Below are 12,320 nucleotides of genomic sequence, written 5' to 3'. Positions count from 1 at the left end.
TGGTGTTTGGGGGTGGTGACAAAAATATGGAACAACAAGGAATAAACTATCTGAATGTAAAATATAAAGATACATGTCTTATCTGTATTTTTCTTCCGTCAGTTTACCCTCCCAACTTTTGCCTGATTTATGCTGTTTGAACTGACACAGCCGTATCTTAGATATTATCAAGCCGGGCTCCTCAAATTGAATCAGTGAATTGTTACACCCCAGCAGCATCGCTTTGCATTACGCACCATTTTAACAGACAGGCGGGGTGATGGTGATGTACAGCAGCCAGATCCGGCACATCTGATGCACACGCCAGCACAAAGCTGCTCTCGGGGGTGTCTAATGGATCTGTGTGAGTTTGGGAAGGTAAGAGAGGGAAGCAGCTGCGCTCGTTCTGCGGATTGGGAGCAGAGTATGTTAGAATTGTTCGAGAAGCTTCTCATCTGTGCAAGTTCATAGTCACGCAATGAACTGATGGCGGTTAATGAGAACATTCAGAGAGCAATGTGTCTAATGCTCCTTCTTTGTCTTTTAGTTTGTTCTCTGCTTCCTTCTGTTTCTCCTTCCTCTCTGCTTCTCATCTTTTGCAAGTGTGCAGACATAAACACGCTCCAGAAACACACACACACACACACACACACACACACACACACACCCTCCCCGTTGTAGTCCAAATATTGTCTGGCTTTCAAATGATATGAAGTGTTGGGGGGGGGGGGGATATTATGTGGTGGTACCCTCACAAGGTTAGATTTGAAATAAAAATATGTCTGTGTTGTTGTGCTGTTGGTTGGAGCAGCTCAGTGTTGAGAAGTCAGTGCCAAGATTATTTTAATTAGTAAATAATGAGCTGCCATCTGTGAGATTTTTGACCTTCCTATATTTATCCACCCAGAAAACTGCATCAAATTTTGTTAATCATGATATTTTTCAGTGGTTTGAAAGATTTTACAAGACAATTTAACTGCTATGGCTCAGAGCACTGTTTTTTACTATGTGTCAGGGCTCACATGTTCATAAAAATCCATAGATCTTAGAGTATATTTCCACTGATCAAAAAATCATGACATGTGGCATATTACCTGAAAATAATTAACTATCCTAAGTTAACACCTTCTAACATTTTCCATTTGTTGAAAATAATCTCTCTAAAGTTCTGGCAGCAGCTGACAGCTGATATCAGGCTCTCTTCACATTGTGTGGGCTCATGGAAATAAATCTATTTTAATTCTTTATATGTGCTCTCTTGGTTTTGTTGTCAGGAGACAAGAGATAATTATAACCAAAGACTTCTCCGTATAAATATGCATTTACAGAGAGATTTTTATAGGAAGAAAAACATAATGTGACCAACAACCTGACTTCTGTAAATTTGTCACATTACGAAATACATACATCATAATTACATACATGTGTTAAAGAGATCAGGTAGAGGAACATGAAATGTGTGCAACCTCTCCATGCCAACAGCAGGAGATGATGGTGAGAATATTTTTATGCTAATATCGCTGGTAGAGAAATTAGTCCTTTTAATTAGTGAATATTGTTAAATAATCCAGTATCTGCAGCAAAGGTTACATAGGGATCAAATATTACAAAGCAATACAAAGGAGCTCTATAATTGGCCCACTACTAAACGAATACGGCTGCTTCTGTCTTAAACAGAGCGGAACAAGTATGGAAAGTTGTTAAAGTCCTGATTAGTCATTATGTGTTTGTATGTGCACACTGTATATGATGAAGCCAGGCTAAACATCTGAGGCTGGTCTCATATTGAGCTAGAGACTGACTTCACCATTACTTTTCTTAAGAATCACACAGACAGTCTCTGGGTTGTTAAAATGTTCTCTTATGGAGAGAAGGGGAAATAGAGTTCTGAGAAACTGAGCTCAGACAGAGATAGACAGCACATTAGGTGGTACTCACAAACATCAGTCTGACACATAGTATGGAAATAAAATCACAGGTCATTAAGCCTCCTTTAAAAATCACCAGCATATAAACTTTTCCCTGCCTCAATCTGCTTATGCTTGACACTCATCACCATCATCATCATCGGCGGCTCCTAACTGTAGTCATCAGTATTCATAAGAGAGCTGATCTGAATGTATTGGGGGCCATGAATGAGTGGCTGTTATAAGAGTAGAATGCCATGTCAACAGCGATTATGCTCACTCACAAGGGTGAGAAGCAACACTCCACCTCCCCCTCTCTCTCTGTCTCTCTGTCTCTCTCTCTCTCTCTCTCTTTCCCCTTCCCTCTATCTCTCCCTCCCTCTTGGGCCGTCCTCATGAATATGTACAAGCACATGGCGATGCTGGAGAACACCAGCACATGACGGTTAAGGTGTGGTTTTCTGACAGATTGGCATCTGATTTGAAATATTATGTTATTGATTCACTGTAATGTGAGAATCTTATATCTGTGCTACATTTAATGTAAAATCCTTAACACTCAGCAGTAATTATTACCGTTTGGAGTGGAAGCTGGAACCGGAAAATATTTCGAATTTCTCTTTGATAAATGACTTGATTGTTGACAATTATTTCCCTGACCATCAACTAATTGATTCATCATTTCAGACCTACTTGTGTTAGTAAAATATCCCGTTTTTTGTACTTTGAATAAATGTAAAACTGTGAAAGTAGATATTAAGATTTAAAACTTTAGAGTGTTTTCTTACAATTAAAGTCTTAACTATACTCTGCTTAAGGTGTCATACAGCCTGGGACTGGCCCTGTGAAAAAAAAACTCAACGCCCAGTACTTTCTTTGTGGCACAAGCACATATTCTGTGTCTGAATCCATAATGAAGTATATAAATATCTCTGTCTGTGCTTTTAACACAGCTTGAGAAGTACAAGGTTAGGCTTTTTTCAAAATGCAAAGAGAACTAGTCTGCTCTAAAATAGTCCATCGAGCTCAGATGTCCAATCGGGGCATGGAGTGCTGTGATCAGTGAATCAGGTCACAAAGTGCTGGGAAATCTGGGACAACTGGAGAGAAAACTCTGTAGGGAAAAATCATTCCGCTACTCTCCAGGTGCAACTCTGGAAAAGTGGTGTTTGTTTACTGTAATTCTTGTTAAAAAAAATTGTGTTTCAGCCTCATGAACTGCAGCATCCCCCTGCAACATTAGGAGAATGCAGAAATTGTTAGAAAAGCTTTTTTGTCCTCTCTACTTTCCTCTCTTGACAAGTGTTATTCATTCTTTCAAGCTGCTTCTGTTTTCACTTTATGCACTTGTCCCACATGGTGACAGTTTGGTTTTTTTTTAAACTGTGCTTTAAATGTCGTCCTGCAAACAGTGTGAAAATATTCATTTAAAAAGTCAACATTCTATTTTGACGGTTAGCTGTCGCTTTGTTAGCCTAAACAAGACAACATTAGCCTTTGTGAACATTTTGTGTGGAGCGTTGTTACAACAGTTGCCAGCTGTTCATTCAATTCACAAACAATAATGGTAACATTTCAGGACATGAACCTTTTGACAACATGTTATTAATGCATTGCATTTGACGTCAGATTAGAACACTTGTATGGTTATTATGCTGCCCCCTTCAGTTCCAGAAGAATCACATTTCCAGTGCCTGGAGGGCTGCCTGCTGCAGAAAAACAAGTGGCGTCATTTTGGCACCAACTTGGTACCAAAGTATCGGTTCTCTTGACATCTTTAGTAGTGACATTTACATGCCATACCCACCTGGAGTAACTGATTGTCGCTTTTTGCATGGTATCAGGACAAAAGTTATGGCATGAAAATTAAGAAGCATCTTTCAAGCTCATGACCGCCCTCCTCTCAAATAACTGTAGAAACAAATGAGGATCCAGACCCAGGTATTAGGACCAAAGGTGTTTGAAAATGCCCTTAATGTCATGTCTCAGGTGCTGCTGGTATCGGCTGAGCAGTCAAGTATGAAAGCCCTCTTGACACGGCCTCTCATATCGTTTATGATGCCTACATGTGTTTTCAATGCAGATGGAGAGAAGTCGATACTGAAGAACCACCTGGAGCAGAAGCCTCAGGCGCAGTGGGGCTCCATGGATCCTTCCAGAATAAACAGAGGTCCCCTGGAGGATATCAACTCACCCGAACAGTGAGATCTCCCATTTCTTCTGCACCTCTACCCCTGTGTCCCTTCCCCCTCCCCTCTGTCGCGTCAGCTTTCTCATCAGACTACACGTCACATGTATCACAACCACCAGCAGCTCTCAGGCAGTTGCTCTGGCAACAGAGCCCTGCGAAAGCATGGACCAGCCCTGTACTTTTCTCTCCCACGCACATCAACATACATATAACCATGTATAGTATATGTGTGTATTTTCCCACCATGCTGGACTTACTGCAGCATGTATGCTCACTGTCAAACACTTACAGACAAACACATGTGCACGTACAGTGTGCACACATTTACCTGCAGTAGGTTGATTTGTTGTCCCAACTTGTAAAAGAAGAATGTCTTGCACTCTGAAAACACTCATGCGACAAAGGCAGATCTACATTCACTGAATATTCATAAGGCGGCAAAGCTGAGGGATGTCGACTTCATCAATCGGGGGGGGGGGCACTTCATGCATCATTGAGAGCTCTCCCTCCCACATTCGTTTAACCAGAACCAGGAGAAGAATGGACGATGTGGTGGGACAGAGAAGGAAGAGACAGCAGACAAGGAGGGTAAAATACTGTGGAAAGGACAGTTACAGAGAGAAGATGGATTAGGACAGAAGGGTGTTTAGATAGGAAAGTGAGACAAATAAGGAGAATGAGAGAAAGAAAGAGGTAGAGACTCACAGAGGCTTATGTAACCAGTGATTTACAGCTCGCATTGGAAGCAGCTCTGAAAATAGACAGGGAGGAGAACAGAAGTAAAGGAACACTCAGAGCTATTCCCATGCCACATGAATGTTTGATCACATGGAGGGAAGAGAGATGAAGAGGCAGCGAGAGAGAAAGAGACAAATATAAAGAAGTTAGTATGAAGAGAGGAGAGGTGGAGGAGGACGGATGGTAATGCTTTGTGACGTGACAAATGCAAAGTCACACACCAGGTGCACGTAATTGTCAAGTGTAGCAGCTGTGTCATATATAAAACATCAAATATACAAAAATAAATTCCCTCATAAAAAAGATTGTGCTTCCATCAGAAATGGGACAGGTCAGGATAACTGACTAGGCCTGAGGACTATTAATATTTCAAAGTTCACCTAATTAAGAGGTCTAGGTCTATCGCTGACTGAGCTTGAATTTCATTCCCCCTTTTAATTTTTTTTTTTACATAACTGGCATTTGGTTATGCAATTTTCTTGCAAACGGCTGGCAGTGACACTGGCTCTGGCGAGGTAGGGTGCGAACTGTCACACCAGGCGGAAGCATGAAATGTTCTTTTTGTCAGATGATCCCAGAAGCTGGGAGGCACAGTGGATTAAGGACTTAGAAAGGAGAAGAGAAGAAGTGAAGGAGGTTGCTAAAGAATACAGGGAAAACAATTAGAAGAATTGCTGAGGGTTTGCATGAACTATACTTTGCCTGTCGGTTCTCAGTAGGGATGTTCCCAACGACTAATTTCCCTGTCGATTAAACAGAAATTTAAATTTAGACTAGTCCACTAGACCAAAAGTAAGAAAACACTCAGAAAACAGTCAAAATTGAGTTGCATTACCTTTTTGAACCAAGCAGGATCACAGCGTCTGCAGTTAAACAATGTCATATCGGTTTGCCCAGCGTTGCTAATGTTAGCAGTGCTAGTACCAGCAGCCTTCTTGCCTTGCATGTTAACATCCACATGACTGTGCTTAATATGGTTAAGCCTTTCTCCAGTTGAGTGGTTATATGCCAGTTTATTCTGGCACAACATACATACAACCTTATTTTCATTTTTCCTAGTTCAAAATACTGCCAAACTGCTGGTTTTATGAGATGTTATCTGTCCCATTGTCAAACTTACTTATTTACAACATCAGGGTATTAGCGTGAGGAGAGGGGGACTGCTGTCTGTAGTGTCAGACGGCTGCATAACATCTTAGACCCAACATGTACATTAATAAAATATTAATAATCAGTTTAACCAACTAGTATTTCTGGCCCCTTCATGCCTACTTCTCATTCATCCTCTCTGTGTCTGTCCAGTTTTAGCACTGTAGTTGTGTGTGATTTAAACAACATAAAACAGAAATTGTGAGAATCTTATGAATAAACTGGGAAAATCTACTACATGTGCCACTTCTGGGCTGTGGGAGAATCAGACCATAACACTGTTTTCCACCTGCATCGTTCCCTGTGTCTTTATCAGCACTTTCAAATGAATAAAATATACTGAAGGTGAGTGTTAAGTATTGATAAACAATGGGCCTACTGGCACAGAGTTGACTATTTTTTATTGTGTAGGGTGTTTTACAGGGTGGCAATACATCATCCTTTAAAATTTTGGCCTCATGTAGTGTATACGAAGTCTAGGAACATAAGGAATTGGTTCATATTGGATTATTTTGCAGCAATTTACATGCAATGTCAACATTTACTCCCAATGCAGAGTACTTATTGCCTCACTACTTTATGTATAATAAGGACATGGATAGGGTCAGGGAGGTGATTGGGAAAGTAGGGCTTCCAACTTTTACACCAAGGACCAACAGCAGTTTGTGTCTCAGACCAAGTTAGGCTTTTTTTTTAAGTAACTACAATTTTTCTGTAACCTGACTTACATTTAGAATTTTCTAACCTTAACCATTGTTTATTTTCAAAAATCATGCTTTTTCTTGTTCCTTAACCCAAATAAACAATTGAAAATGGTTAAATGCAAGACAGGTAAACTTCCTCTGAGTGCACAATGACAGCATTTTGCACTTGGGCAGTGCCTTGTGAACGTAATTGTCAAATCATCCAATATCAACATTCAGACATTTAGGTTGATAAAAAGACTGAGAATTTCAAAGTTAGAAAATGTACTTAGTTACTTTGTATATCTTACATTGTACCTTACCTTCTCTATCTGCAGCATACAACGTCGACTGTCCTTGCAGCTTCCCATCCTGCACCACGCCTACTTACCTTCCATAGGAGGGGTTGATGCCAGCTGCACCAGCCCCAGTGCCAGCCCTGGTTCCAGCCCACGTCACAGACACATGCCCCCCTCCTACCGGGTAATGGTCTCTGGCCTGTGAGCTTCATTCACTCCCCCACCTGGCTCTTTGCAGAGGAGACATATATGGTTCTTTTTTTCTACAACAAATAGACTGATATCATCAGCGTATGTGCGTATTTTGTCTCGGAACAAGGAGGACAGGGGGAGAAGAGAGGGAGGGGGGTGGGCCGAGTTTCACTCTTTGTACCTCTTCACCCCAGCCTCTCCTGAGAACTGAAACCCTCAGTCAGGAAGGGGTGGGAGAGACAGAGTGGGCACTGGATGACCCTATCAGACTCCCACACGTCACAGCAATGTCCCCTTATTCATCTGCTCCCCCTGCCTAGGCATATACACATATGCACAGTCAAACAAACACAAACATACACGAATACACACATGCACGAACACACTGACCCCAATAGCAGAGCAGCGGTGGACCAGCCCTGACCTGACGTGTAGCCTTATCTGCTTCAGAGGGGATTGTCTGTTTATGTTCCTTATCTGTTGTATGTATGTGCTCATTGCTACGCGTGAGCTCGTCATCTAACTTGATTATTTCACTGCTTCAGTGACTGGATACAGGTGTGGAGATGTGGAATTTACAAAACCCAACAAAGAAAATAGTCTAATTAACTCCCCATCCACTTCCCAACCTTGTGGAGACGTGTAAATATCATCATTTCTGACTTTGATGTAAGCTGTATGCTGTAAGCTTTGTATATGCTGTGAATGGACAATTAAAGGGGTTATTAGAGTGGAGTTTGTAACAGAGGCAGGTAGTCAATTTCAAATGAGAGCTTCTAAAACATGGCATCCTAAAAAGAATTAGACATTTGTATGAAAGAGATATGAATTAGTTTGTGTAACTGTTGATAAATTAGCTTATGGGCAGCAAAGTGAGATACATCAAAGCCTGTGAGTCACACAACATGAAAAGGCTCCAGAGAGCCACTGCTCCAACATGGAGTAAGATGTACATGGCTCCGTTTTTCACTTTGCGAAATTTGCACCACTGGATTTCGTCACGTCAGAGATTTCACATCAGGCTTTACATAGGCCTTCCATATTTACTTTATTTAATTTTTTTATTAATCAAAAATAAATAAATGACTCAATCACATCCTCAGAAAGCATGTTAAACAGAATATTGATGCTATGCCTTTTAACAGGTCTCCAAGGCTGCATATTATGTTAGATAATAGAGCTAAAAGACACCACAAGAGTGTTCCACAGTTGTCTTTTATGCGTGTTATATGCCAAGAAATGCACACCTTCAGATGTACACTTAAAAAGCAAAAGAGAGCACCTTATGAATTCAGGTGCTTTTCAGAAAAAGGCATTAGTGACGGGCCTGGTCATATTGATCCCCACAGAGTGGTCTCTACAGACTGTTAAGATGTCCACCTGATCTAGCCCTCACAGCTAACCAGCACAGTAAAGGGCAATGAGGTTCATGTCAATGAGAAAAAGGGCAGAAGTCTCTGAACTAATATGACTTCATCCGAGGAAATAAAACTCAAGAAGTGATGGTGGAAAGGATGTAGGTCTACCAGTTCCACAGCTAGTTTGGATTAAATGGTTGACCTGAATTTCCATGAGCAGACAGTAAAGACAATGAACACATGGAAGCCTTGTGAAATAAGCCCCAACCAGCTGTAGCTTTCAGTTCCAAGACGGTGATGACACCACTGCTGGTCACAGTGATAGAGCATAAAGCACAGACACAGGGCTTTCTTCCACAGATAATATTGAGTGTCATGAAAAATCACTTCACACTTAGCAACAGTGAACATACCTCAGTTGCTATGGAAATGTAATTCAGTGCCGTTGAACTCGGCCCAAGAAGGCTGCACTGAGCAAAACGGTCATCGACACAGTGTTGTCATTTTTTTGTAAAACTGTCCTCATGCAGGAGAAAAGCAAACAGGGACTCTGGACAAAAAAAGGACTTTTTATCGAGTGTGAGGTTTGTTCTCAGCATATGTTTCACCATTGGTGTCTTGGTTTTTAGTTTTTAAGGCGTTTGTTGAGCGCTGTGCCTGTTGTCTTATATTGTAGCCTGCAGGACCCACAATACATAATAGGGTGATAATGGCGCTGACCCAGCAAACTACAGCATTGGCCACACATCTGTAAATTGTACGTGTCATAGATTTATTTGAATTCAATGCCTCAATGCATGGGACAGTGTGGGAGAACTTGGTGAAAGCTTCAATTAATCTAGGATGGATTTCCTCTCCAAGCTGGTGTCTGATCAAAAACACAGTCAGTGAGTCTTCGGCTGAAAGGTCAGCGGAGGATACAGAGATGAAGTGGGAGACAAGCTAGCAGAGATCCACTTGCTGTCGGACATATCATGGTGACTCCCTGTGAGAGCTCCTCCCCTTCCAGCCCCTGCTGAGCACAGGAGCAAGGAAATACCGAGCACAGACCTCCAAGGAGTCACGGCTTGTCCCGCACCCTTGCCAACCAGAGAATCACAGTCACTTGACAAGTGAGTGAGAGACATTGTCAGAGGATTGGTTCTTCCCTCAGGAGAAGAAAAACCAACCGCACATTTTATATATTACATTATATGTGATTGTGTACAATTTGCTGATACCCTGATGATGGTGTCCATGTATGGAATATTTGGTATTTGGCTTTCTCAAGACGGCATGAAATAAAATGTATAATTCACAGAGTTACCTCTGTTTTTGCAACTGTCGTGACAAATCCACTCTGTTGTTTCATCCTCTCACCTGCAATTGGTTTTACGTACATTTCCTTACAAAACATGGATTTAACTTCTTTTAAACTGTTGATCAGCTCACACATGTCAATGCCAAGATTCTCAGTGACAAACTCAACTTTATCATATAAACTATGCTACTGGTTTAGCAGTTATTCACTGAGGGCAATAAAGTGAATAGAAGTAGAGTAATAGAAGTGGTGGTAGCAAATGATCAATCTTAATAACCCACTCCTGGCATTTACCAAATTACAAATTTAAATTTTTTTAGTCCATTCAAAATGCCAAATGCAAATCATCAGGTATTGTTCTAGTTTTTATTCTGTGCCCTGATTTTTTTTTCTTTTTTATTACGATTCATTTCAATTTTTTTTCAACATGGATGAAAAATTGTTCAAATGCAACTGTAGTAGGTCAAGGGCTCATAATTTCCTGTAATAAATAACATCATGCTGATGGTTTGTATTTGCCACAGGTGTTTTTGCCTTTTTAGTTTGAAGATCAAAGTGACATATACGTATATAATTATATCTTTGTATGTGTCATCATCAGGGTTTCTGGATAACACGAAACATACATGTCCAAAAATATAACAATATGACGTATATATTAAGTGGAAAAACACACAACTCCATATTGTTACTGTTTTGTCAGTTAGATATGTGATATCACATGGCGTTAAGTTCAATTAAGAGTTTAAAACGGTAAACAAAACCTATGTTAAATGCAACATGTTCAAGAGGGGCAATAACTTGTTTTCTTATTACAGAAAGAATAGAGAACTATATATATGTATATGTAAAGATCTTTACGTACATTCTCATTTTTACATAGGAAATATTTCACAGAAACGTCACAAGGATACTTGGAAGTCATTTTTTTAATTTACAGTATCTGTAACTATGTTATGTACAGATGAGGTATAGATATGAAAAAGTTGTATAAAATAAGTATCACACTTGGAACACCTGAACATTTTTGGAGCCATTAGTTGTTATGGGGGGATTTGAATAACATTCTTCTTTTATTGTCTGAATGTTATGGACAGCCTTTACTTTTCACATCATCGTTAAATAAAGTGAGACTGAAAATAATGAAACGTTTGTTTTCATCTGCACACAAGTCTTTGATACAGTAAAATCATTCTTGTGGTTTTCCAAAGTATGTTTGCATTTATAATGTTGAATTTAAAGGCAGTAAATCGCTGTAGAAATCAATTCACAAATCTACTCTTTTAAAGTTGCTTCAAAGTGGTATAAGCAAAATGTTGCTCTTTATAATATCTAGTGGCAGCCTTCAGTTAGCTACAGTACTTCAAAGAGAGATATCTACCCTATGTTGTAAAATGATGCTCTTTATACACAACATTTATATAGTATAATCTGTATAATGTGAGGTGAAGTTACACTGATTCCTAGTAAAGGCTGAAATTAGCATGCTAAGGTCAGCATGCATCTCCACCTCCACGCACTTTTAACTCACAAATTCCTTGTGTAAAACATTAGTAAGTATAGAGGACTGGAATTGCTAAAATCAAAAATAAATAAATGACTTATTTATTTCATTTATTTATTTATTTTGTTTTTGGCAGTTTCAGTCCTCCATAAGTAACTAGTTGGGCTACCTAGGTGCTAGTTAGCTGGCAAGTGGACACTGCCTATGTTTAATATTATGTGAATTAGCGTCAGTGGCTAATGTAAAGTTTGGGTTGTTTACTTGCCACTTGTATTAATCTCATTAGTTTCATTTTTGACAGGTTGAGACTTTCACACAGAAAGCAAAACGAATGCATATACTCGGTAGGCCCTGGGACAGAGCGGGGCAGCTGCTTTCAACTGACATTAATTTTGTGTGCTCCTGCCGATAAACAATTTATGCAACAATTTTTTTAATGTGCTACTAAAAAAATGTGCTAATTTAATGTGCTTTAATGTGTTAATCTGCAAAAGTCCTTTTCATGAAGGACATTTTGACTTGTCATAGTAGCAAAAGCACAGGTGTTACTACGAAAGGCTTTTAATTTCAAGTGTCCCAGTAAGTCATGACTGTGTGACAGTGAGCCACCATGAACAATATTAGGACAAAGCGACTGAAACTGAAGCACCTAAATGGATTCAGCCATACTTAATTTTATTATTTACACCTGTGCTTTTCCATCACAAGTTTAGTTCATGTTCATGTGGCAATATGCCAAATGTTGGTTAAAATCAGCGTTTGTTAGTATAAATGTCAATCCTGGTGCTATGAAGACACCCACAGTTATAGAAAAACCTCCACTGTTTGTTCACTGGATACAGAATCATATACTGTGGTTTGCCAGGTCCTTGAGGTAAGACCAAAACATGTAACAAACACATACTTACACGCACACACTCTTTAGTGATTTTACAGCGTTCTGTACACTGTTAACATTATTTTTTTTAAATCACTGACCTCTCACTCCAAAGGCAGAAAACTAAAAATGGAGGGAAGTGC

The 12,320-nt window shown here is 39.8% G+C and overlaps 1 protein-coding gene across 1 annotated transcript in view; it reads left to right on the top strand.

The window, feature by feature from the left end:
* The window catches only part of gabbr2 (gamma-aminobutyric acid type B receptor subunit 2), a 183,498-nt gene extending 172,599 nt beyond the window's left edge, over positions 1–10,899 (top strand). The window contains exons 18-19 of the mRNA XM_022747685.1: positions 3,970–4,087; positions 6,986–10,899. Coding sequence (XP_022603406.1) covers positions 3,970–4,087; positions 6,986–7,151 — 284 coding nt within the window. The 3' untranslated portion in view covers positions 7,152–10,899. The remainder of the gene's footprint in view (positions 1–3,969; positions 4,088–6,985) is intronic.
* The last annotated feature ends 1,421 nt before the right edge of the window (positions 10,900–12,320 follow it).

This window comes from Seriola dumerili, unplaced genomic scaffold (genome assembly GCF_002260705.1).
Source record: "Seriola dumerili isolate Sdu_G_001 unplaced genomic scaffold, Sdu_1.0 BDQW01000110.1, whole genome shotgun sequence".
Classification (NCBI taxonomy): domain Eukaryota; kingdom Metazoa; phylum Chordata; class Actinopteri; order Carangiformes; family Carangidae; genus Seriola; species Seriola dumerili.
This window is presented reverse-complemented; position numbering and strand designations above follow the sequence as displayed.